This window comes from Harpia harpyja, chromosome 8 (genome assembly GCF_026419915.1).
Source record: "Harpia harpyja isolate bHarHar1 chromosome 8, bHarHar1 primary haplotype, whole genome shotgun sequence".
Taxonomy (NCBI): domain Eukaryota; kingdom Metazoa; phylum Chordata; class Aves; order Accipitriformes; family Accipitridae; genus Harpia; species Harpia harpyja.
In genome coordinates this window covers 49,802,782-49,829,584 of record NC_068947.1, presented here as the reverse complement: position 1 = coordinate 49,829,584, position 26,803 = coordinate 49,802,782, and the positions used below count along the sequence as shown (strand labels likewise).

The 26,803-nt window shown below is 47.5% G+C and overlaps 2 protein-coding genes across 2 annotated transcripts in view; both read left to right on the top strand.

Annotated features, from left to right (window-relative positions):
- Positions 1-5,968, top strand: part of FSTL1 (follistatin like 1) — a 55,863-nt gene extending 49,895 nt beyond the window's left edge. The window contains exons 9-11 of the mRNA XM_052794675.1: positions 489-599; positions 2,314-2,411; positions 2,675-5,968. Coding sequence (XP_052650635.1) covers positions 489-599; positions 2,314-2,411; positions 2,675-2,719 — 254 coding nt within the window. The 3' untranslated portion in view covers positions 2,720-5,968. The remainder of the gene's footprint in view (positions 1-488; positions 600-2,313; positions 2,412-2,674) is intronic.
- Positions 5,969-9,363: 3,395 nt separating this feature from the next.
- On the top strand, positions 9,364-26,515 carry LRRC58 (leucine rich repeat containing 58). The gene is made up of 4 exons (XM_052794537.1): positions 9,364-9,918; positions 19,016-19,144; positions 20,455-20,732; positions 22,203-26,515. The coding sequence occupies exons 1-4, from the start codon at positions 9,392-9,394 to the stop codon at positions 22,409-22,411; spliced, it is 1,143 nt and encodes a 380-aa protein (XP_052650497.1). The 5' UTR covers positions 9,364-9,391; the 3' UTR covers positions 22,412-26,515.
- Positions 26,516-26,803: the final 288 nt, after the last annotated feature.

Below are 26,803 nucleotides of genomic sequence, written 5' to 3'. Positions count from 1 at the left end.
CCTCGACTTAAACATATAATAGAGCTTTGAGGAGAAATGTGAGCTGAAATGAGAAACCTTTCTTTTTTTCCTTTCTTTCTTAGGGCTACAGCAAATACACAAATCATTTCCCCAACTTCTCCCCACCCGGAACAGCAATTGTTTCAGAGTAACCAAAACTTTCACTTTGGGGGTTCTCTTCTATGTATAACTGATTAGGAAATACAAACAAATCCAGTACTGAGATTTCATTTGGAATTGAGAAATTGAAATGTGTTCTTCTGAGGAAGCAAAATGAAGCGTTTGACTTTCTCAAATTATGTTTCGGCTGAGTTCACACACTAATTTCAGCATGAATGTTTTAGTCATTATGAAACTTTTGGTGGTTAGAGGAAGGAAGGCCTCCCCCAAAACTGTGTACCTCTTCTCTCTCAAGGCTTCTCCAAAGTATGTTGTCTTTAGTCTGCTCGCTATCTCACAACCACTGCCCTTGTTTTGTGCCTCTCTAGAGTGTGCCCTGGAAGATGAAACCTATGAGGATGGAGCAGAGACCCAGGTGGAGTGCAACCGCTGCGTCTGTGCCTGTGGGAACTGGGTGTGCACTGCAATGACATGCGAGGGTCCGTATGCTCTCCAGACAATTACTGTACTTGGTTTTGTACAAAAAGGGGGTTTGCTTTTTATCTTTCGAGGGCACCAGCTATCCAGATTTCTTCTCTCTCCAGCTTTTCCTCAGCTTCTCTATGGGTGGCTTCGGCATCACCCTCCCCGTGCTCCGTGTTGGCCAAACCCAAGCTGGTTCTGTTCTAGAGGTCAGAAAGTGTGTAACTGGGTTGGGGGCAATGCTGCTGGGGTTTGTAGTTTGGATTGGTGTCATGAAAATTCAGCACCAAATCTTCCAGGCCAGAGCTACTCTGCATCCAGCTGGCTTGGGGCATGCACAGACCAAACAGGTCACTGTCTGCAACCATACATGTAGATGTAAGCAAGTCAGCTTTCCTGTATGTGTGTCAGTATCCTCACTGTATCTGTGTTTATGGTGTCTGTAAAGCAGGAGCTAGGGTCCTGTCTTGCCCCACAGGGGAGATAGGAGACTTCATCCAGTAATGCCAAGAAAGCACTTTAGCTTCTTGCCATAAAAACTGTAGAAGAAAATAATGGTGATGGAGATGAAGGGAGGTGGTGTTCATAGTAAGGCAGGGCTGTTAGTCTGTCTGTTCTGCCTTTGGAAGGCCTTTCTTCAACTTTCACAGCCATGTTACAATTGTGAGAAGTCGCGGTGGGGTTGTGAACATCGGCTCTCCGTTTTTTCTTCTCACAGACGGTCCAGGGCCAGTGCAAAGCCAGCTTTCCCCTGCCTTGGGAAATGTACAGGTCCTTTTCAAGGAGCCATGTCCACTCTCCCAGCACTGCGCGGCATTTTACTGGCCTTCTTCCCTAGAAACCAGGCCTTTGCTTGAGCTTTGTTTTCAGTGCTGTGCAGGAGCTGTCAGCACTACGTTAGTTCAGATCTATAGCCAGTAGTTTGGGCAGAGGAGAAGGGGGAATGGCAAGAGGTACGTACAGAGTTTTTCACATTTATCTGGCCTTCTGCAGCAGAGGCTTTGGGATCACCTCAGCCCAGACTTGGCTGTGGCAGCAGAAACTCACCTCAGAAAAGATAACTGTAATACTGATAGAGCTGCCAGAGGAGCTGTGAGTAGGTCTCAGAGGTTAAGCAACCAAATGAGAGGCTCTTTTTGTTGCCTCCCCAGAAACAACCTTCAAAGTTGCTATGCAACACCTGGTCTTGCTGCCTACTTTGTTCCCTGCATCCATGGCAGAAGCATGCAATGGGACAATTCCTTGACTTTCTGCCCATGTCAGAGCAGCAGAGGGGTTAGAGGCTATTGTTAGAGGGATAATGAAACCAAAGACTCAGATCAGATACATCAGCAAGCTGCATCTCCACTGAGCTAAATTACCTCTTCATTAGGCGTCAGTTATTGTACTTGGATAGCACTGAGCTTCCATTTGTTCCGTACAAGAGGTCAAGATGTTTGAACTAATTATAGGTGCTTCTTTTAAATAATATGTAGCCTCTGCCATGTGGTTTTATTATTTATCACATGGGAGGGAGAGATGGGGACAGACTGGATACCCAGGTTCTGAAGTCCCAGGCAGCCACAAGGCCCATTCTCTTTCTAGGAAGCCAACCCACACCTTCCTCCAGCAAAGTCTTCCTAAGCTTGAGGTGTGCTGTGGCCGACCTGCCTCTTTTTGTCCTACGTGGTTCAGCCTCTGAAATTTGCATCCCTTATTTGCGATAACGCTGAACTCCCTTTCTGTTTGCAGGGAAGAATGAGAAGGTGCCTGCTCAGAGACAGCGACCTGATCAAGACTTGACTGAGGAGGAGCTGGCTAGATACGTTCAGGAGCTGCAGAAGCATCAGGTTAGCATGAGGCTGGGAAGGTCTGCTTGCACTAAGCATCTCCTTGCTTAGAGGGGTTCCCTCTGCTTCCGTCACTTGGAGACTTCTGGTAGAAGGGGGAGCACAGTAAAGGGGGATCTCTGTTGCCTGTGGGGACAAATGCAGGTGCGAGGCTTTGAGGTGTAAGCCAGTGTCGGCGCTGCTTGTGGATGGACCAAAGGTTTCAGGGCACTGCCAGCTCCTGCGTCAGTGCGGAGCTTCACTTTTGTACTCTCTTTCTCCAGGAGACGGCCGAGAAGACCAAGAGAATGAGCACCAAGGAGATGTAAGGGGCCTCCACACCGGAGTAGCCCAGGAGGATGGGCCCAACCTGCCACCCTGTCCTCCAGTGCTGATCTCAGTATGCACAAGTGTCTGCTACAGTTGCCCAGTCACAGATATTTACATTGTATAGCGATGGGTTATTTGTTTTGTAATACACAGAGAATGGGGCCAGGAAAGGGGAGCAGAGCCCACCTGTTCAGGGAGCTTTACTGCTGGGGCCTTGGAAGGCTGGGAGGGACTTACAGCAGCCTCTGGGACCCTTTCCCAGAGCAGACAGCTGCTCCCTCCAAGAACTAACAGGGTTTTCTTGTTCCCCTGGATCTGGGGAAAGGACGGAGGTCAGTGCTGGATAGAAAAGGGGGTCTTCAATCAATACAATTGTCAGCACCGGCCTTGGCTGCAGAAATACAGGCCCGGCAGTTTTGTGGCTGAGCACGTGTGCTGCAGGGCATCATTAGCCAAGGACCTTGCCCTGCTTACCCTCCCCTTTGGTTCAAGCTCCTCAAAGCTGGTCAGCCTGGTGTGACACCTGGAAGCCGTGGTGCCATGCTGCTGGCATGAGTCCAGCACGTTCCTCCTTGCTTTCCACCGGACTGTCCCCAGCAGCTCCTCCAGTACATTGTGGGCTCCAACACAACATGGTTCCTTTTGACCTCATCTCACTCTTACTCTCCCTGCCCCCTCCTTAGTGGTGCTAGCATATTCTTTTCTTATCACATTCACATGCTGACTCCCCCTTTTGTTTTTTTTGTTTTGTTTTTTTTTATTACTTTATTTCCTATGGTAGTAATTCAGCTTTTGTATGTTTCGTAGCTCTAGATCTTTCAAGAAAACCCAGCCTGTGGGTTTTTGTTATTGACAGTGCTGTAATGCCCATGCACGGTTTGTATCGCACTGCGCTCGGCCACCACAAACACCACAAGCAACTTGTGAGCCCTGCGCTACAGGGTATTTCTCAACTGGGGATAGCAGTGTCCCTCATGGGAAGAAGAGACAGGGCTGGATGTAATTAGTTTCACCAGGCACTGACTGACACTGCAGCTCTCTAGCTCTTGCTCCCTTAGCTAGCATTGACCACGTGCTCAAAGTCCGTGCTTGTGCCTCTCTAAATTTCCCAGAGGGAAGTGCCAAGTAGTCCAGAGACAGAGGGACCAGGCAATCCCATTAGCAGGGTATCTTAAAAGGCTTAACTATGTAAAAAACTGTTTAGTTGGAGTCAGGGCTGTTAGCTATCATCTTGGGCTTTCCATCTCCCTCTGGGGTGAGGCAGCAGCATTATTCTTTGATTCCAGGTCTGAGTTTGGAGTCAGGGCTGGAAGCCTCATTACTGACGCGTTTCACGATGTCTTTGATCAGACCGTCTTTTACCAACCTCGCATCCCTTCACGGGTCATTTTTGTCTGACCCCTTTCTCAGAGCATTGGTCCTAGATAGAAATGAAATGCTGTTCTGTTGACAATCACCTCTGTAGCCTCCAGCCCAGCTGATTTTCTCCTGCAGTTGTCGAATGTACTTCATACACTCACATGCCTGAACCTCCAGCTTCCGCGTTCCTTTCACGCCCCTGCTGCGCATCCCAAGCAGTTGCATGTACCCTGAGATGACTGCTTGTGACTTCCATCTTCCTGTTTGCGAGCAACTTCAGCAGTTGTTGCCAGGTGTCTTGCAGTCCCTAGTGCTTACTCAAGCAAAACTCCACATGCATCTGCAAAAGAATGTTCTGCTTGAGTGAGGATCAGCAGGACTTTTGTCCCAACCTTCCCCTTTTTGCACAGTGCTTTCCTTGGAGAGGAAGAATGAGCTGGTACCTAGCAAGCACAGGAAAAGAAGAAAGCTTGGTCCCTCCTGTGGTCTCACCCGTGAGCCAGATTTGTTAAAAGCTATCTGGTCTTTGAGCTGTTTTCCCCGATGTGAACCCAGAGGACTTCCATTGACTTTGGCACAGTGCCACATTTCCAGTGAGAATCATACTCTACCCTGCCATGCTTGGAGGTTTTGGCACAATACATGCAGAAGGGGGCTGGTTCTTCTCCCATGAGGGTCTGGATTTGAGAAGCTGTCACCTGTGAAGGTGAGGGGAATGTAGACAATGCTACACTGGGACGGGGTCATTGTTTGTGTTCTGGTGGCACTGGATGAAGTGGTTGGTGGAATTAGGAGCACCCATTAGACATAGCCTTGCTCCTCCCCAACAGTATGAGCGAAACAGCTTCATGTGCTGGATCTGGAGTCACAGGAACATTGTTAATAAATGTTTTGCTTTATTCCAACCCTGCCTTGAAAGGTAGTTCATGCCTCCCAGCTCGCTTCCTTCCAGCTTGGATCATTAAAGTGCCTTAGAGAAAACACAACAGCTTGCCTTAAAGGCTTTCCCTGGATGGAGATAACATCTTATTGTCCAGTCAGGAAAATCTCCAACTGGGAGAAGCAGAGCATGTGCAGGAAGGGGAGGCTAATCCATGGCTGAAGGGCTTCTGTAGGCTGCATTACGTGATACGTTCTCTAGTCCCCTTCCTGTCTCCTGTGGATGTGTGCTCTACAAGGATGGCTGCTGGGGACAGCTGGAGAGGTCGGTGCTGGCAGTTGAGGTTTACAGAGCTTGCGCTTGCACTGACGGCAGAGGGATGAGCTGCTATCTCCGGCAAGGCAAGCTGAGCTCTCTGACAAGCCATACAACAGATCCTAGGATAGCCTGGGGCAGCGGGGTAGGAGTGCGGTGAACACGCCTCCGCGGAAAGGGCTGCCGCATGTGGAGCCTTTTCCTCCTTGTGCCCTCAAAGGGAAACACAGCTGTGGAGAGCGATGCCGGCTCTAAGGGCTACGGTACCCAAAGGGGACCGAAACATCTCGCCTCCCCGCACCGAGGGGAAGGGCAACCGTTCGGTGAGCGATGCCCAGACTGTACCCTGCAGCAGGCTGGTCAGTCGCTAACTTCTGCTGGGTGACTTGGCTGCTGGGGAAGGAAGTGCTGAATTCCAGCCATTGCCCTCTGGGACAATTGCTGTACAGACTGCAAGGGGCAGGGAAGGCAGGTTTGGTTTGGTTTTGTTTTTTTTTTTTCCAAAAAGCCAAATTTAAGCAACAAACAAAAAAGTCCCACTCCTCCCTCTATATTCCCTCCTGTACGTGTGTGAAAGTTATCAGTATTCTGTAGGTTTCCTTAGTGCACTTATTTTACTTGATTTTGTAATTTTTTTGAAGCGGGGGGGTTTGGATATTACTGCCAAATAAATGAAACAAAATTTAAAAAACAACACGTGGATTTTTTTATTTCTCACAAGCCATATACCTCATTTTCCTCTTAAAAAAAAAAAAAGAGACAGCTATCTTTCTGCATACCCCATGATGGCATTGATACACAGATCTCGATGCATTTGACAAACATGAGACATGACTGTCTCTGTTTTATAGCTGGGGAAACCGAGGTACAGCAGAGAGGAGTGGGAAGTCACAATCACGTGGCGAGCCAGCGGCAGAGATGCAGCCAACAGCCGTGACTTCTGCCTCCCAGCCACACACTCTTAACGATGAGAGTTTCCTTTCAGTATCCCGTTTGCTCCCCCAGCACACACTCCACCTGTGCCATTGGGAAGGAATAACCTAGCAGCTCTCCACGTGTGATGCGATCACACGATGAATGTGCGTTAAGGTAATGCTCCCGATGGAAAGGCAAACCATTGTAGAATGGGGAGAATACAGAGGGACACAGGTGGTGAAGTACGGGGCAATCGCTCTGTCCCGTGTGGCATCGAGGGAGCCTCAGCTGGAGTACCTTCTGTTTTGGGCAGTGCCTTTCACAAAACGGGTGGATCAGGTGGAAAGAACCCAGAGGCAAGTAAAATAACTAAAGGCCTCAAAAATGTGACTCACAAGGACAGATCAGAAGCCTTAGGCACAGTTAAGAAGGAAGGCTCTAACTGTCTTCAGGTGGAGACTGCTACCAAGACGAACATACCCATCCCGCAGTGGCAGATGGGACACTAGCTTCAGTTGCAGCAGCCAGGGCAGATCTAGATGAGATGTCAGGGAATGCTTTTGAATGTCAAGGTTAGCAAAGAACTGGAAGACACTTCCGTGATATTTCACAGACTTTGTCCCTGTATGGGTTTTAAGAAAAGACTTGAGTAACAGCTATCGGGAGTAGACCAAGTATAGCTGATCCTACCCTAAGATGGGAGAACAGGGGGGTGACCCTCCTGAGGTCCCATCTGTTTCTGATAGGACCTTACGAAGACAGGGCTGAACGGCTAATGTCACCTTTGCTGAACTGAATGATGAAATGGCCTTTAATGGTGTTGTGTAACAGGAGGATAATGTCTTACCATTCATCTCCCCCGTAACTGTAATGGACTTGGCAACTTCCACTACCATGAGCTCTTCTGTGCAAATGACAGTCCAACAGAAGAGAAGGCTGCATTCCTTTGTTTCACTTGGTATGCTCCTTCCAAAGCTGTTTTAAAAAAAAAAAAAAAATTGCCTCTTATATATTACTTTTCACACCAAATGGCCTCTTTAGCATGTACCAGCTGCTGCATAAACAGTCTTAACTGTGGCATTCCCAGCCCATTCACTGCTCAACTGTAAAGTGCGTCTGCTTTATTACTTTAATTTCTACTGCTAGAATTTCCCAGGATTTTAAGAAGGAATGAAAGGACATGTCAGCCAAGAATTTAGCTAGATGGCACTATACTTTGCCTTGTGCATCATGCATACTCACTGAAGCAAAATGACTTTGGGGTGGGAGAGAGGAAGAGCAGGAAGGCTGTGGTCCACCTCTAGCAGAGGCCTGGCAAAAACTCTGACGTGTTTATGGAGTTAAGCACATACAAGTATTAACGAGTTGCTGCACTGTGTAACCACATGCACTTAATCGCTTCACAATTCTCCAGCACTGTTAAGCTTCAAACTGAGAAATATGCTATTTACGTGGTTGATCAAGACTGACCTGCATTTGTAAGGTATTTATTAACTTTAATTCTGAAGATGAGAACAAACTAACCTATCATAAGACTCAGTTCCTGAAAAAAATGAACTGGTTCACAGGACACAACTTTGGGAGAGCACAGGCTCAGAGCACTGCAGGAGGCAAGAGCAAAATCCAGATGACCTTGCTCTTGTGCTTACATAAACCCTCCCACAAACTATCCCGATCCAGCTGAAACAGTGCAACCTTTATAGAGCGGGCAAAATTATATTGAAATAACTGTACTGGTACAGTGTCTGCTCTTACGCGGCTATCTCTGGGTTCACATCGGGGGTTGCATCTGTGAATCCGTAGAGACTTATAAAACAAATGAAACAAGTCCAACAGAAGGTGACCTTTTCATTCCCACCCACTATGGCACACCATTTCTTGAAGGCTGGGCACAGCCTTGACAACTCCCTGCTTACGGGAACGGGAGCTGTCACTTCAAAATATTTGTAGTGGTAAAATCCAGAGTTTGTAGGAGCGCCAAGGGAAGGACAAATGCACCATGGGTTTTGTCCACAGTATTCTGGACACCTTCAAACTCAGCATTGTTACTGCTTCACGCATTGTTTTTAAGCTCTTGGCTGGTACAAGCCAAGCGTGGTTCGTTTGTGTTTCTTCCACTCTAAGATGACAGAGATTTTGGGGTATATGAAGTGTTTTAAGCGGGTGGGAGATCGCCACTCTCCTCTTTCGGGTTCTTCTATGCATCATAAGGAAGCAAGTCTGTTTCTTAAGCCCGGACTTTGTCAGGGCAAAAGTTCCCTTGGGCTATGAATCTTCTCATTGCCATGACACACGGCTGCTGCTTCTTCCAGTGGGCGATTACTGATTACACCGCCCTTAAGCTGTGTCCAAAGGGTGATGAATTGGAATCCCAAATCCCGAGTCGCCTCTTCATATATGGTACAACCAGAGTCAGCTCCGTATCAATCCGTAACCTGCATCAGGCCTCTTCGCCTGACAAGACTTAACGTGTTAAGTGGATTAACTCCTGCCAACGGCCTAGCTCACGATTAAAGCTGTCTTTTCACATCCGGACAAGGAGACACGCCGAGGTGCCTCCGAGAAGGCTCCTCTGGTTTGGTGCCCCACCAGCAGCAGGTCTGCAAGGACCAACGCGGACAAAACCCCAGACAAAACCCACAAGGCCGGGACGCCATGGGCCAGGCCCCGCCGCCGGCAGTCACCACAGAGAGAGGCCTTGGGGTGCTGGGGGGGACGGGGGGGGGGCAGAGCGCCTTTTCTCCGGGCTCTGAGGATGAGTGAAAAGGCGAGGAGGGAGGAAATTTTTTAATTTTCCCGTTAGAGGGACTCGGAGCTGTCCTGTCGCCCGACTGCAGCGGGGCGCGGGGGGTGCCAGCCTCCTCTCCACAGCCGCTGCCCCGCTCCGCCCTTCTCTCTCATGCTCGTTTCGGGGCCGCGGCTGGGCCCGCTCTCTCCGCCTCCCTCCCGCGGGCGCCCCGCAACCTGCATAAGAGCGCTCGCCCCTCTCCGGCCCCGCGTTGGGGGGGAGCCTCTCTTCACGCCTGAGGCGGGGGCGAACCCGGGATCGAGCATGGAGCCGTGGTGTACCGACCGGGGCGGGAGGGAGGAGGGGGCTATTCAGATTCCGGGGTGGGGCGGGGCGGGGCGAGGCGTGGGAGCCCCCGGGGTGACGCAAGGGCGACGGCCGCGGTGTGTGGGGACGGCGGTCGGTGCGAGCGGGATGGCGGCGGCGGCGGGCGGCGCGGCCCCGGAGCAGGAGCCGGAGCCGGAGCCACCGCGGCGCGGCCCGGCGGAGGACGAGGAGGAGGAGGAGGAGGAGGAGGCGGTGGAAGCGGAGGCGGAGCTGTCGGCGGAGCTGTCGGCGCGGCGCAGCGCTGAGGCGCGGCGGTTGGTGCTGTCGCCCCGTCGGTTGTCGGGCCCGCTGCCCGCCGGGCTGTCGCAGTGGTTCCCGGCGTTGGAGGTGCTGGACGTGAGCGGGACGGGGCTGGCGGTGCTGGGAGAGGAGTTGCTGGCCCTGCCGCGTCTCCACACGCTCCTGGCTAAGAACAACCGGCTGGGCGGGCCCGGTTCGCTGCCCAAGGGGCTGGGGCAGGCCCCGCCGGGCCGCTCCCTCCGCGTCCTCAACCTCAGCGGGAACCGCTTCGCCGAGGTGCCGCCCGCCCTGCTGGGGCTCCGCGGGCTGCAGAGCCTCAGCCTCGGCGGTAACCGCCTCCACGGCATCCCGCCCGACATCCAGGAGCTCCGCAGGTGAGGGCAGGGCGCCGGGCGGGACGGGCCGGCCCCCCCCTACCACCACCACCACCCCCCAACCCGAGCCTCTGCCCGGGGGGGACACGACAAGAAAAGCCCCGGCAGCTGCCAGGCAAACCCAACCGGATTTTCTGGCCGCCGCCGGCAGCACGCCTCGAGTCTCCCTCCCGCTCGGGGAGCGAGTTTTGTCCGGCCTCAGGTGTCTGTAAGCACTGCTGCTGCTATAACGTGTCTCTTCCCCCACGTCAGGTTGGGTTACCCGAGCTCGAAGCCGCTCTTCGAGCGGCCGATGGGCCTTCTGCGCTCGCCACGTGGGCGACTTTCAGGATTTCCTCGTCCTTGGGCTGCCTCGGTGCAGGGGAGGCTCTCCTGATGACGGTGTGGTTGGTACGAGTGTTGACGTGTGGCAGGTGCTCTGCAGCTTTGCTGTAATACAGATCTCTAGGCAAGAGCAGAATAAAACCCCTGGTCTCATGCGGCTAGTGGCTGCACGATGGGTCGCACAGGAGGATAAAGATCTGGTTGTGGCTTATGCAAACAATAGGGCCTTTCTGCCTATACGGCTCCGGTCACATCAGGGTGCTTGCTGGCATGGTTGGGTTTTTGTTGTAGTTCTCTCCACCCATCTGGCTCACGTAGATCTGACAGATCAGCTGATGGATCTTCTGAAGCGTAGAGCCCTAGGCTGCCTGTGCTCAGGTGCGGTGGTACGTCTGGCTCTCGGGCTGGATCAAACCACCGCAGGCCGGTGGCATAGAAACCTATGGCTGAATCACAGCAGTTAGGAATGTTGGTGAGGTGGGAGCAGATCTTAGGCAGGACTGGGTATTGACTGCCCGCATTGACCTGGGATAGGTACTTCTGAAGCTTGCCATCCTCCTGGGCCAGCCAGAGGCCGTGTTCTGACTTGCGCGCTACACACAGGCACCTCGGTGTGTTCTGCTGGTTTCTCAAGCCTCAGATTAGCCCCTCTGTGGCTCTCCGCGAAGACTTTGGGTCTGAACTTTCTTTACTCCAGCTCTTTGCCAAGGGACTTGCCAGAGGCAGCCTCTCTTACGCAAATTCCAGCAACCTTGACCCTAAGTAGCTGGATTCGCCCTGATGGCTCAGCAGAGCTGCATCCAGCGGAAGCACAAGATGTTGTATGCGGGGTGCTGTCTCCCATGGCCCTAGGTTGGAAGTACCAGAACTGCTTGAGTGCTGGTGGGAAATGGTTTTGTCCACTGCAATATAATACAATTGGGTACGCGGCTTTTGCCCGGATGGCACAGCATGCACCTGTTGAGGATCTGGAGCAAGTCTGGGTTAAGCTAAGTTTGAGAGATGCTATGAGGCATTTTGAGTGCTAGAGAATGCCCATGTCCATCCTGGCAGAGTTGGGATGCGTCCTGGGTTGGGGCTCTCGTGAGGAGGAGAAACCTCAGCTTTCTCTCTGTTCAGGAGCAGTTGCTTCAGGGATAACGAAGGAAATGAGGACGGTGGCACCAACTTCATGGGAGGCTGGTGGAGGAGGGCAGTTGTGTGTGGGAGATGATCCACGTTGCCTCCATAGCATGCCTGGTAGCATCCAGGATGTGGTTGGGATCTGATTGTTGCGCCGAACTCTGAGGCAGAGGCTCCCGGCTGCTGCTTAGATGCTCTCATCTGTGGTTATGGTTTCTCTGTCTCTCTTTTTTCTTTTTTTTCCCCTCAACAAACCTCAGTCCTGCTTTTTGTTACACTGCTGACCCTGGGAAGGTACCAGGCTGCATAGCAATGCATGTGGTGCCCCAGTGGGCTGTGTGCTGTGCTCTCCATGCTGTACCACTGCCAAACTACCGCTGCATGGTTACTCTGCTTTGTTCCTCTGGCCTGCCCTGAAGCAGGCCTCCTGTTTGTCCTGTCCTGCAGCTCTTCTTGGGCTGGTTGTGCTCGAACCCCAGAATGACAATTCTGAGAGGGCAAATGCGGACAAGGCTATTGAACTGTCTGTTTATCGTTACAAAATGATGTGTCAGGTAGAAAAACGAGACTAGACCCAGCTTGTGTCTGCTGCCCACGTAATCACTGCTAACTCGTTGAACTTCTGCTAACGTGTCACCATAATATAATTGAACTTTAGCTCAAGATAGCGAATCCATGCCCCACCGGGATTGTCAGCTGCTTTACCACTATGCCATCAGTGACTCTTGTGTGTCTGGGTCTGCTTAAGTAACAAAAGGGAGCAGCACACTTGCTTGCAAGAACTGGGAGAGAACAATACTTTATAATCTAATGTTCCTCCAGAGGGAATCCTGAATCTACTCATTGGGAGCCAGATAACCAGTGACCTGACACCCTTGCCAAAAAGATAGTAGATATGCACTGGAGAGTAGCTGCTGCCAGTCCCTCCTCCCATCTGCCACCAACAGAGGTGTCCACAGCGTGAGCATGCATAGTGTTGAAGTGGGTAAAACGAGCCTGAGCAAGGGCAGAGCAGAGCCCTTGGGCAACACAGAGACATCTCTTCATTTCTGAACTCCGGGCCGGGAGGTGGGACCTGGTGTAGGTATTGGGGCTTCTGTGAACCTCACAGCTCAAGCTGCAAGTGTCCATCTCACTGTTGCTGGCAAGCCAAGACTTTGAGCCTTTTTCCATATGCAACTTCCCATAAAAGAAACTTTTCTTGTGTCTCGTGGTCTCTGAGACCACAGAGGAATGCACGCAGCACTTTGACCGGACACGTTTCTCCTGCTGGTACTAGAGTTCCTGAGGCCAGCAGTTCTCTTCTTCCCGTGACCCTGGCAAACTCCCATTTGCCCCAGTCACTGATTATAGAGCTGAGCAGAGTTGCAGAGATCTATAAATACTTATTATGTTTCCAGGGAATGTCTGAGCTCTGATGAGATTTAAAAAAAAAAAAAATTTATGATAACTAAGCCTCATGTCTTTCCTCTACGCCCCACAGTTTCCTGTTTTAGTTTTTGAAGGGGTAGCACATTGGTTTTAGTGAAGGTCAGGAATACAGCAGGTAAGGAGCCTACGCGGTGAAGTTGAAAGAATAGAAAGCTGATGGGTCCAATCTGCTGAAGGAGAAAGAACATGCTGGCAACTGCAAGTGCAAAAGCACTGGAATGAGAGACATGTGCCGCGTGTTGTTAATCACATGAAGATAGTAATTCCACAACTTTGCAGCAAGCTGGGGTCAGGCGTTTTGTGCAAAACCTTTTCTCTAGCATGTTCCTAGTGATTTGGCAAGTTAACGAACAGCAGTAAGAACCGCAGACAGTCCTGCTGCTGTCTTGTCTTACTCTCAGCCTCAGCCATCTGCCCCATCCTTGCCCGCACAAATCTTTGTGTGCAGTGCAAGATCCTGCATGGAAAGTGAGTGTCTTTCACCTGATTATCAGTTACCTCCTAGGCCGTTGTAGAGGGACCACCTATAGATGTCCTGATGCTTGAAACTTCCTTCATTCACATGGCTTCATAAGTGGATGATCATGGTTGCTCTGGTGATGGCAGCAGGATGATGCTGATCATAGCGTGCCGGCACCAAGGATGAATAGCCTTTGCGTTACGAAAATGCAGTGCTCTTTCCTCCTAATATCACCGTAAGTGTCTGTGGTGACCTGCAACAGCCTCTTACGTTTCTGAGAAAGGTAAGCGTGGGCCCTGCTGAGGGCTTTTTTTAATCATGTTGAGGCTGTGCCAGCTCCTTCTGTATGCCCACCACCCCCAGTTACTGTCAGCTAGCAGTGTCAGTACAGTGCAAGACCTGAGTTGCAGCATTGGCCGTTGCTGTGAATTTAGAGTAGAAAATGCACCAGATGGGCGAGAGCAGCCCTCTTTGCATTGCTTTGCTATTTGTTGCCAGATAAAAGATGAGCTTAGCATAGGTAGACATAGGTGTCATCTTTTCTGTAGTTCTTCCTCCAACATTGACCTTGCTGTGTTTTCAGTGTGAGACGTTCACAGCCCCCAGCAGCTCCTGAACTGTGATCTGCATAGGCATCCCACTTCTGCGTTGGTTGTGTGTATCCTTCCTCTGCTGATCCAGCTGGGGATGCGCTAAGGGGCAACGTGTATTATAGCTGGTGAGCTAGAAATGTGGTCATCTACTTGTGCCCATTCTGGACAAAATTTGTTTGACAAGTCTGATAAAATACAGCTCTGATCTTCACTGTCCAACTGTGGCTTTTGGCTTAAGGGTGCATGGATTGCCCTGATCAGCGCGCTCGCTTGGGGAAATGTCTTGCAAGTGTCCCGTAAAGGGAAAAATTCTCAACAGCTTAGTGAAAGGCAATCAATAGCTTGGCTCTCCCGATGTGAATTTTGAGTTTAGTCTTACTCTTCTAGTGAATACTCTTGCACTCAGTAGAGCACCAGGAGCAGGCAGAAAGAGCTTGGAAAAGAGCCAGGCTCCTTCCAGGCGTCTGCCGTGCATGCTCCTTTCCTTCTTGCTTGGATTCCTCTAGTAAAGCCCAGTTGTGCAAGGGCTGGGATCAAAGGCCTCAAACGCCTAACTGGATTCATCCAAGTTTTTTGTAAAGGCTTAGATGCTATGAAAACCAGAGTATTTGCTTTTATTCGTGGGTAGTATTAAGCATGTTAGACAAGCATGCACTTAAGAATGGCTGTTACAGTGTGGGAAAAACGGCAAGTGAGGCTTTGATAAAGATATAGCATTAGGAAATCTGTTTGCTGCCTCCCTTTTTCTTCCCCTCTTCAAACGTTTTGCAAATAGTTTTCAGACGACCGTTTGATCTTAAATTTGCGTGTCAGCAAAGGCTATGCAGTTCTCTCAGGAATTAGCAAATCGTAGAACAGGGTTAACAGGAGTGTATTGTGGGCTGCTTTTAAATTCCTCCCTTGCATGAGCCTCAAAACTGCCTGGAAATTTCTTGCTAAAAAGTTTATCTTAAAAAGACCTGGAGCTATTTCAGGCTCATTGTTTCTTTTTTAGATTACCTATTTAGATGCATCTGTTTGATGTCAGTGGTTGAATTTTATACAAAGAAGCATCTGTGGGGAAACAGGGTGGATTGAAAATTTGAGTATCTTCTACACCAGAAGACATTCTTGCCTTGAAACATGACTATGAAAATGTCATGGTAATTGATAGGGTATCAGAAATAACTCTAGTGCTCAGAGTGGGCTCTTCTTACTGTTTTGGGGTTTTTTGATTTGTTTTGTGCTATACGATGACCTGGAAACCTCAAGGACATACTCAAGCAAGAATGTACGTTCTGTTGGCGTGTTAAACTTTGCTGCCACCACCTGAATCGATTCATAGTTGTTTGAGCATTTCCCCATGCCCTTCCCGTATGTAAAAGGATTCACACGGCCACCCTACAGCCCTGTGGTGTGAAATCCCCTGCTAGAGAGGAACGACACGCGATGGGCTCGACGTGCTGGCTGCTGCTTGGCTGCAATTAGTACTGGTTGTGCTGAGCGAGGAGCCTGCTGGATATGAGGCTGAAAGGGACTCTGGCATTTTATTAGTGTATTTGTAAACATTGCTAAAAGGCAGGGAAAGTGTCAGCCCCTGTCAGTTACTCTGTCAAATGGGGTTTTTTTCAGTTTTTGTTGAGCTGGATTTTGTCAGTGTTTTTCCCTTCTTGAAACTCGTTCAGCCAGAGCCTGTGTGGCAGGTTGGAAGTACATCATTTATTCTAACTTCAAAAATAGGAACTGAGCTTACGTTCGTTTGAGGCTGGTTGCTCTCTGGCTTTTCTAAGTTCCTGGACTGACTTTTGAAAGTACAGAAAAATTCCAGCTCTCCCTCTGTGTACACAGTGATGCATGAGACCTTAGCTGGCTGGTCCAAATGACTATACAGATTAATGATTGTCAGAAAAACTGGGTCTTGGTGTGAAAGGTTAGTTAGAAGTATTCACTAAGCTCAGTCCCGTCTCTGCTGTGGTCCTCCTGTGAAAAACTATGGTAAACGGTGTGGCTTGCCTCATTGCAGGCTCTTTTGTGAGGAGGGCAGAGCTCAGCAGTGCTTTTGCTCGTCTTACCAAGCAGCAAACTGCTCTCCGAGTAGGACAGCTCGAGAGCCAGCATTGCCTTGGCCTTTAGGTACGGGCTTAGCGCGACATGAAAATCAGGCCAGGAGTAGATGAGCTGGGAGCGAACTGTGGCCGTTGAGCGGTCGTTACAAAAGGGTTGTGTCTCTGGAAAATCCTTGCCTGTGTCATGATTAGCTTTGCTCAAACAATTCTTGCCACTTTAATTTGATGCAGAAATGACTGTTGTTAATTTCTCCATCTTGCTGAGCCAAGACTAAGCTAGATCCTTCCTTCTAGCAAATTGTATTTTGGGGGACGGGAGTTATAGATTTCTTTTGCCTACTGAGCAGTGTTTCAGTGGAAGCTATCAGAATATCTTTGCTGTATTTAAAATCAGTTTCTTTATAGTTTCAAAACATCTTCCCTGTGCTTTTTTAAGAAATTTATCATCTAATTCATATCTTAAGTTGATGTTGGAAATTCTGAATTTGCTGTACTAGACTGGACCCAGTGAGTTGTTAGTCTACCAACCTCAAAAAGGTGATTCAGAAGATAGGTACAAAGAAAACAATTTTTAAGAAACCCATTGTTGCCACTGAAGAAGTTACCTTATTTAGTGGATTTTTAGTTAGAGTCAGCTTGTAGTCTGATGTTGGGGCTTTATATCCTAGCTGGTATAACTGAGTGTTCTCATTACACAGACTTTACAAAGAACAGATTTGAAAGCTGTAAGTAGTTTGTAGGCAGTGTTTTTACAGTTTGTGCAGTAAGCTGCTCTTGAAACTTACGCATTTCATGCCTTGAAATGAATTTCCAAACCATCTTTTACCATATATTTTGCACCCCTCTTCCCCTTCCCTGGTAGTATGGTTTTTTACGCAATGTGGCTTTATGGTCATTATTGTCTTAAAACACAGAGGATGAAGAGTTAATTATTCACTTTTCCTAGGAAGTGGAAACTTGTACACGTCTAAGCCTTGTTTAAACATTGAAATCCGCATTACTAAAATTCCCTTGCCCAACAGTTTTCGGTGTGGGCTCCAGCCATGGCATGGAGTTAAAATATGCCTAGGAATTGTATGGTCACCGGTTAAGTCCCTAATGAGAGCCAAGCAGCCTAAATCCACCTTGGGAAACAATGGAGGTTGCAGAAGGAATTTTGGTTAAAACTCGGGGCTTTGTTAGGGGATCAAAATTTAATTAAAAATAATCTCCCCTTGACGTGGTCTCTGCACAACAGCCTTCCTCCTACCCCCACTCCTCACCCACAGGTTGTCTGTGTAGAAGAGAGGCTGCTTTTGAGCAGTGGGGTTTTGGTGGTGGTTTTTTTTCCTGGCTGCTTTCTCACATGTTCAGAATGACCTCCAAATGTGCTGTCCCACTTGATGTCTCAGCTGAAGCAAGTGTAGTTACTTCCTTTCATATACTCAGATACAGTTTAAGGCTTAATTTTGTGCCCACTTTGTCAAATTTCAGTTATTTAGCTTGCCTCTGACATACTCCAAAAATGTGAGTGAATCCGGGGGAAGTTAAGCTCTGTGAGCATCTCCCGGTGTGTTGCAGAGGTCTGTCGTTCTGTTCTTCGCTGTTGGGCAGATGGACCTTTGTGCTGTGTTAGTGGCCCCCACAGCCCAAGCAGATGCTGTCACTGGATCTTTGGGGTTCAAGTTTCTTGCAAGAACTGAAGGAAATAGTCTCTTTCTACCATTCTTCTGCTCCATCCCAGGGAGAACCTCAGAGAGGAGCTTCTCTGGCATTCCACACGTGCTGTGGCACAGTTGCAGGGTTCAGACCTTCTCTGGGTCGACCACCGTGTCCCTTGGGTGGTTTGGTCGTGTGTTTCTTTGCCAGTTGTATCCGTAGCCTTTCTCAGTTGCTGGGGTGAGATGAAGCTGTCTCCTATTCCAAGGAGGTCATTAGCTGTTCTTAAAGAAAGGCTGACGGAGCCTGGATGACTTCTCTTTCCCTTACCTGTGGGGAACGCTTGGTGGATCAGAGGGCCGATGTACACTGTAGGTGGGCAGCTAACCTGAGTATGTACCGGAGATCTTGAACCAGCGCCTGCAGACAGGACCGGGGGATCCACCTTTTTCAGGCATTGGAAAAAGTATTGTCTGGACCTTGATTAGCAATTGTGTTGCTTCCCAGCCAGAAGTACCTAAACTGAACCTGTCTTTGCTCCTCTTCCAGGCAGCGTCTGAGAACAGGGGAGGAAAACTATCTGACTCTGTGAAATGGGGACTTGAAGCTATTATGTCAAAGAGAAGTGCTTGCCAATTTTTCTTCCTAGAAGGGCAGAGATGCACAGCAAATACTGGCTGCTCCATCTGGCAGAAGGGATCTAGTGCCTCTCTTTGTTCCTGTCTCCCATCCACTGAGTTTTCGCAGGATGTCCAGTGACTTTTTTTTTTTTTTATTTAAGCCCAAACTACAGTTAAGCCTTGCTAATGTTTTTGGTAGCTTTGGGCTCCATGACTTCAGTATACTGAAATCAATCTGAGAAATTGCATGCATGTGCTTATGTGACTTAGATGTGCTCTGTGCTGTTGTGGCTGTGGTGTTCTCGGTATGTGAATTGTATCAAAGTGGGACTGGCTGCCTCTGACTTCTGCTGAAAGGTTGCACTTAGTCACGGAGGAGTCAAATGATACCATAAAGAGGGACTAGCGCCTGTGCAGGGCCAGGATTTTCAAGGAGAGCCACTGCTCTCTTCCTTTGCTCCTACTGAAACTGAGAACTCCCACTGGCTGCAGCAGGAGCTGCGTCAGTGCTGCAGACCCTGCGTGCGCAGGCTGCTCCTCCTTGGAAATAGGAGCAGGAGCTTTGCATCTGGGGTTGGTGTAGGAATACATAGTTGTCTGGTGCCTACCTACAGGTGTAACGGTGACTGCAGGAGGCTGGAGGTAAATTTTAACATTAGCTGTTGTGAAACAGCAGCTCTGTTGTAATTTTGATGTGCAACTCAGCTTTTTTTTTTTCTTTTTTTTCCCCTCAGCAAATTATCTCATGCACAGTCATCTGTGAGTTTTCTTTAAGAAATGGCAGGAGGTGACAAGACCTAGTGTTAAATGAAACTGAAAATTACCTTAATGAAATAATGCAGTGTTTTCTCTTCTCTTTTTCAGTTTAGAGTTTCTATACCTTGGAGGGAATTTCATTACTTCAATTCCACCTGAATTAGCAAACCTGCCTTCTCTAAGTTATCTAGTTCTGTGTGACAACAAGATCCAGAGCATTCCACCTCAGCTGGCACAGTGAGTATTTACTGTCATCAGCCACCAGCTGTAACTCTTGACTTTTTCTTCTGCATGTGTGGATAAAAGCACCTGGGAGGACCTATTTGTCCTTCAGTTTGTTAATGTGACTAGACTTGAACAAGATCCTTAGCATGGTGCACTGCAGGCAGACCATGAAAATATAATATGGAAATCTCAATCAAAGGGTTATGGGAAATAAAAATGTCACCAAGTATACACTTTAAGGTAAATAAATAGATTTGTACAGGGAGCCCTGAGAAGTACCTGGGCAACTCAGAAAGATAAACTGCCGTGCTACTGTATTCTTAGTGATGAATGCTTGGTCTGTTTTGTCTTTCACCCAAAACCTTTTTGTGTGCTTTTGTGTTGTACCATCCTCTGTGTTCCCTTGGCATTTCTTACTCTAGGATCTCAGAATGTTTTAGTGCTCATTAAATCCTAGAGCACAGTTCTAGAAGATAAGTTACTGCTTTATCCGTTTCATAATGGGGAAAAGAGGACACTGCAAACACTGTACGGGTAGCCTAAGATGGGAGGTGAAGAATTCGGTGTGTAGCTGTAACCTCAAAAGCAATTGAATGGCAGCACAGAGTTTTCTGAGTTGGAATTTGATGGTGTAGTGGGATTACTCTTGATGTACAATGTCCAGTTGTCTTGTAACTTGTACTAGTCTGAGAGCATCCCTGGACGCTGCACTGGAGCATTGCTTTGTGCTTCCTAAGAGAGGAGAATGCCTCCTCCAAAAGCCAAAAAACTGCTTGTCACCCATGCCAATGCTAGCCTGGCCTGACCTTGCTTAGCTTTTGAGATCTAGTAGTATCACAGCGCAAGGTGATGCAGCCACATGCAAAGAAAACACGGGGTTTTCCAGGGTTGGCTGCCTACCAGCAATCATCTTTAATGCATGAGTGAAAGCAGGTGACTTATTCAAACTATTGCACAGAACCGTTCTTGATGCGTGCACTGGGTACAAGGAAACATCATCTCCCCTGAAAGCACTCAGTTTGTGTACTTTTGTTCTGTGCTACGTTTTTTGGGGGGTGTGGGGGGGGCAATACTGAGAGGGACAGCAGCATATTTAAGACTGTATTTCTTTAACAGGCATTCCAGAGCTGAGCCAAGTTTTCTAGGGCATTGTGCGTGCTGGAGTAACAGCAGCTCTTTTAGCATGAGTTTATGCTTTAAAAGGAAGAAAAGCCAAAGAAAAAGAAACTGGTGGGAGAGGGGAGAGTAATTGGGTCTGTGTAACGCAGCCGCGGAATGATTTTGCTTGCACATCTCGACTGGGTTTCCATCTCCATCCTCAGGCTGCATTCCCTGCGCTCCCTTAGCCTGCACAATAACCTGCTGACTTACCTTCCTCGAGAGATCCTTAACCTGGTTCACCTGGAAGAGCTGAGCTTGCGTGGGAACCCACTGGTGGTTCGCTTTGTCCGTGACCTGACCTACAATCCCCCGAGCCTTCAGGAACTGGCTGGACGCACAGTTAAAACTCGCAATGTTCCCTATGCTCCCAGTGATCTCCCGGAGAATCTTGTCCGGTATCTGAGCTTGGCCAGCAACTGTCCCAATCCTAAATGTGGGGGTAAGTTCACCGCTCTGCTTCCTGCTTTTACCTGATGGGTTTTCTTTCCCTTTGACTTGCCATGACTTCAGTAGCTCAGTCAGGTTCGATGTGTTGTTGCATCCAAATTCTAGCTGTATTTCATTGGCTCCAGGTCTCCTGCAAACTTGTCTTTAAGGAACCTTGTTCACTTAGGAACAAGGTTCGAAGTTGTAGTGCTGGTTTGCTCTATTTGCATGGGATCGTAAGACAGTATTTCTGTCGGAGTCTTTGCAGCTCATCCCAGCACTCCACTATGCTTTTATGGTCTGAAGTTTCCGATCTGTCTGCCCTGAAATAGTTCAGACTCAGTAATGCACAGGAGAACTTTTGCAAGCACTCTTGCTGAACAGCAAGCTTCATTTCTGGATGGAAAAGAGGAGAGAGGCTGTAGTGCTTGGCAATTACCAAGAGTAACTTGTTTAGCTCTTGCTTGGGACTACTAGTGTGTAGTTCCTGGAAGGAGAGGACTTCATAGAAAAGCCTGGAATGCTTGGCCTTAATTTGGTTTAATGCTTAATCTTTATCCAGAGTAAATGATCTATGCGTTTAGCCTTTAGAAGATTAAGGAAAAAAATCATTAATTAGTATATACCCTGCAGTCATAACACAGGCTGTTATCTTATCTCCTTACAGGACAATATCAAAGCATGCTCCGTAAGCAAAGGCGGAAGGGCTGGAACTTGTGTTGAAAGGGAAAGAAAGGTTTCCTTTTTTAGAGTTTTGCACAGCTTGGATAACAGTGGATTGGTGTTGCTCTTTTTCACTTTCCCTTTTGAACTAGCACAGTGCTGCAGTGTTGCTCTAGCACTGCAGGAGAAAAGCTTACTCCAGACCAGCTAGGACTTAAAACACCGCTGGAAGCTTCTGAAAATGTCAGTGTCTAAAATCACTTGCTGTGACGGGAAGAGAACGTAATTGTGTGTTACAGCAACACTGTTGCCATGGAAAGTACCATCCAAACTCAGCATGGCGACTTCACTCAAGCAGAAGAAAAGTAGAGCTATGAAGGGCTATTTGTGAACGCATTTTTGCTAGCTGGTAGAAGAGGTTTTACAAGTTTGAAAATAGAGTGGATGAATTAATTTGACATTTAAGAAGTCTGCAAATTCCCAGCCTGAGATTTCTTCCCTAATGGTTAGAAGAAATTGCCAAATTCTTTGGAAGTAGGTGCCCTATGTCCTTTCACGTAGAGTGTGCCGTTTTGAATCGCCTACCAAATACAGTTTTACAGGAGTTGGGTTTTTTTTTTGTGAAGAAAAGAAATTTCACATTTTTATAGGTGTCCTGGTCCCTTCTCTTCCTCCAGTATCCCTTGTGCATCCGCATTCAGTGCAGTGTCAATTAAATCCTAATTTGAGGCATTTGCACCAGCTGCAACAACCTTGTAAGGTTTACGGATTTCTCCGCACGGTGTCTCTCATGTCGTTGCTGTTCCCTCTGCCCTTACAGGTGTCTACTTTGACAGCTGCGTCAGACAAATCAAGTTCGTTGACTTCTGTGGGAAGTATCGCCTCCCGCTGATGCACTACCTGTGCTCCCCAGAGTGCTCCTCTCCCTGCAGCTCTGCCTCCCAGAGCTCCACTTCCCAGAGCGAGTCCGACTCTGAGGACGAAGCCAGCGTCGCTGCGCGCAGGATGCAGAAAGTCCTTCTGGGATAACGGGGAGCGAGAGGGGAAGACGGGAAGGAAAACGTGTTTGAAAAGCAGTAATGGAACAGCGAAGCATGAGCCTCTGGCCTGAAGGGCTCACGAGAAACTGTCCTCAAGTCCATGTAAGGGGCAGAACATCTTAGCAAGCCTAGACTTGCTTGGTGCAGTGCTACTTAGGAGAACTAACTCGGTGGCATACTGCCTGTAGCGTGCCTGGGGTTGTTAGAAACATCTCCTGTCTGGGAGACGTCCCTCCTCCCTCGTACGGGCTGGGGAGGGGGATTTGTTCTCACTGGCGGATTGAGAAGGGTTTTAATATATGACACTTCACTGGACTTCAGTCATCCTGCAGAGCAAAGGAGACTGTCCAGATCTTTTAACACTGTGGTAAATCAGAAACAGGCTAATGATGCCATGTGAGTATGTATGGGCCCCAATGTTTTATATAGCGTTTTGATTCTTGGCTGTCTCCTTTGATTTCAGTTACAGATTTTACACCCATCCACTAGAAATGGGAGTTGTGTTGGGTTTTTTTTGTTCAGGAGTAGATTTTTCCAAACTCTGGTTATTCTTTCTTTGCCTAGAGGCGTAGGGTCTCTGTGCTGTTACAGATGTTACAGCCATCATAGCACTGAGCCACCTTTTTTCTCCCTTGTTATACCAAGCTGCTCTTAGTGTTTCCTCCTAACTGTATTCATTATTTTTCCTTGCTCTGCCTCTTCCCATTACACCTGGAGCGTTGCTGTCTTTATGGTGCCTTCAGAAAACAGACGAGTTGTGCTATTGAGACTTGGTATTACTTCAGACTTGTGGCTGTACATGCCTGTGCAAGGGACCAGATGCGATGCTCTGTATCACGTTTTTGAGTCTCAGCTTACTGGAGCATATCTGCTTTTATATCTGTGAATTGCAGGAAAGGTCTTGATTGACATTTCTAACCAGCCATGTCCCCCTGCTGCAGGTAGCTCTGCTATGCTTGGTACAGAGTTACTTTCCGTCTTTAAGGTCATCTGCTTGAAGTAGGCAGCAGCTTAATGAATTGGAAGTACTGAGAGAAGTGCCGTGGAGAATGTTTTGTTGGTTGTTTTTTTCCTTATTCATAACATGAGAGGAAAAGCCAGTAGGGAGGCTAAGGCGTGTTGTCCAAGCATCTCGCATGAGGTGGTTTTGAAACCTCTTCCTTATTTATTTGTTTGCATTTGCTCTTGTTAGAATAGCTTTGGCAGTCTGTTGGATTGTTCAAATAACACATTCAGTTATCTTAAACTACGTTTAAAGGAAAGCTGCAGAAAATAGCTCAGATTTTCTAAGTATCAAATAGCTTATAAAAATTAGTATTATGAATTGGCAGGTATCTGTAAATCTACTTTATGGGGCTGTTGTGTGTTTTGCTCAGTGAGAGCTGCCCCTTTATTAATATTTCATGGCAGACAGTCCTTTTGATGCAGTTTCAGCTAGAGCAAATCCAACTGTGCCTTCGAATGCGCGAGCAGAGCAAATACATTGTGTTAAGAAGCTGAATGAACAAGAAAAACTTTTCTTAACCCACTTTGGTTCTAAGGGGGAAATTAAAAACCTGTGCTCCTCTCCTGCATTCAGAAAACGCAGGTACCTGTTTGAATATCTTATGGCAGCTCTGTGTTAATGGTCCTGTTTAATTATATTTGACACTTTATATATTAAAGCACTTTGATAATTCCACTCTTTGTAACTAACTTTAGTGATTTTTTTTTTTTTTTAAATTAGACTACATTATTTCCTTTAATGTGACCTGAAGAACGAGGTCTGTGGAACTTTGTACATTCCAGTCTGTCTTGGTGTGCAGGTTGAACTTCTTGCCTTGCATTTCCTTGACAGCACTGCTCATTTCCCCAGTTTCCTTTGGAGAGAACTGGAATTTGAAAGAAATTATCTGGTTGTAAAATAGCACCCCGTCCATTGTTAATCATTGCAACTTAGTCTGAAGATTCCACATACGCACAGATCCACAAGGAACTAAATTGCACGTACTCTGTGCCTTTCCCAATAATTTTTTTTAAAGTATATTTTTAAGACACAATAAAGTATATGTGCAAAGCAACTGGATGTCACTTTAGCAAATTCTGTGAGGTTTGCTTGGGAAAGAAGAACCTACAGATTTTGAGAGAAACCAACTGCATGCTGTTATTTAAATTGGGATCAGTGAGTGGCCTGTGTTTTGTTCTTCATCTCCTCTTTCAGATGCTTCTTCCTGTCCCAAGTGAATATCATCACACCAGTGCTGAAGGACAGTAAACTAATTGCAGAGCCACAATTTTAAATTGGCTGCTAGTGTAACAGTAGTGAGCAACTGAGTGATCTAGAGCTTGACTCTTCTGCCAGTGTAAGTGAGCCACACAAGTTGAGATCTCAAGATCTTTTGAGCTCAGGGCCATGAGGTACCACCTTCCTTTCTTCTCTTTAGCAGCAGCTGTCTTGAAGTCATGCATTTTTTCACTTCACAAAGTTAGATTTCACCACGGTTCCTGTTTGCACAGTAGCACCTCTGTGTGTGACAGGTTAAGACCAGTGGTGGCTGGTTCTAATTTAGCTCGATCTTAACTGCATTTTCTTTCCTAAGTGAACAGGCATCCCATTTCTGCCCCTATTTTAATAGGGCCAATAGGCTAACCTTTTTTCACAGCTTCTTCACTGTAGCCAGATCAAAACTTGACAGCTTATGCAGTTGATATCTCTGTGCATTTTTTAGACTTGATAAAATGTCTTATCTCTTAAAAATTTATATATATTCCTGAATATAGCTACTAGTTTTTCTTTTTTGCTGCTGGGCTTTAAAGTGCAATTCAAGTAAGTCAGAATTTAAAACTATCAAGGACTTGTAAGAAAAACAAACGGTGGGTTGGCTGTGGATTTGAGAGGACTAGGGATGCAGGTTTGTACTGTAGTGTCTAATGTACCAAGCGGGAGTCAAGTTTTTCCAGCAGTTGTTAGCCCCCTAAAGACTGGAAAATGTACTTGGCAATAAAATAGGTAAGACAAAACTTGAAGCTACACTGTTGGATGGTTCCTACCATCCCCTCCTCAGGGGCCCTGAGAAGTAGACAGTGGTTTTGCCAGCATTATAGCTCTTTTTGTCAGTTTTAAACAGTGGATTTCAGTTCCTACAGATGCGTCTGTGAGTGAAGTCTTCAGTCAGTGTTTTGGTATCAGTCCCCTTGTTGCTACAGCAGCCCAGCACGTCCGGCTTTTGAAACCGTTCTTGAGCTGAGACACGAGAGTGTGAAGCAAAGTTGCTCATTCCTTCTTCCCCGCGGGGCCCGGGGCCCTGCCTGCATTCATCCTCTGCCCCGCCGTCTCTCTGCCAAGGGGAGCTGCTGGTGCGTTTCTGAATGCAGGTACTGAATGTGAACAGTGGGGTCGTGTTAAAAAGAAGCAAAATATCAATTTGACTGGAAGCGACTTACACAGTTGCCAATTCTTTTATGTTTCCCTTTCTTTAATAAGAGGTGAGACTTGAGGAAGTCAGTAATGAATATTTAAACATACTCTGGAGTGGCCAGATGCAGTTTTTCAGGGGCTTCTGTCCTGGTCATTTTAAGTCTTTGAAATCTTGTGTTGAATTGTAATGGGAGTGGGGGGGAGGGAGAGGAGAACCAGCTCCTTTTTGTTCCTTACTCTTGTTGGCAATAATGAATGGAAGGAATTTAATCCAATGAAAGTAATGAAACTTAATCCCTGCAATGTGTCTTTGTTACCCAGTTCAAAGAACTATTTTAACGCATCTTATTCACACGATGCCCTCCCTTCCCAACTGAAGATACTTCAAATAGACTACTTCAGAATGCACACTAATACAGCAGTAACTCTATCTTGGAAAACTTTCTATTGATTATTTCATCTGCCTGCCTGACTAGAGGATTGATCTTTTACTGACCTGAACATTAAGGGTAGAAAGGGTTCTCATCCAGCCCTCTTGCTGAATTTTTATCATGAGCATTTGTTTTAGGAAAAGTGCCTTATGTTTCCAAAAGTGTATTTTGCTAGAAATGTATGAATGTAGAATATCTCTAACAGTATTTCATTATGAGCTGTAAAACAAATTGTAAACACTAAACCAAAAATGTTATTTCTACAGTTGTCTGTCCATTATTTGCCAGCATCTCGATTCTGGTATTGCTGCAGGCAAAACCCTTGCAGATTTGTAAACATTAAAAATGGGGCTATACGTGGTCGGGGAACAGATGAGATTTGACCTGTGCTGTGTAAAACCAAGAGTAGGTGAGGCTTCCCAAGGGACTGCTGAAACTCCTGGCTTTTGGGGCCCACTTGTGACAAACCAGTGTGTGTTACAGACCAGACCCTCTTTTGCTTCTGGTATGTGGTTGCAGAAATCTGCTCCACAGTTTAAAGGTAGAAGTAACT

Bases quoted from the DNA above. Each gene is read 5' to 3' on its own strand.
- LRRC58 (XM_052794537.1), top strand. From the start codon at position 9,392: ATGGCGGCGGCGGCGGGCGGCGCGGCCCCGGAGCAGGAGCCGGAGCCG. The intron at 9,919-19,015 runs GTGAGGGCAGGG...TCTCTTTTTCAG, and splicing joins GACATCCAGGAGCTCCGCAG to TTTAGAGTTTCTATACCTTG. The intron at 20,733-22,202 runs GTAAGTTCACCG...CTGCCCTTACAG, and splicing joins TCCCAATCCTAAATGTGGGG to GTGTCTACTTTGACAGCTGC.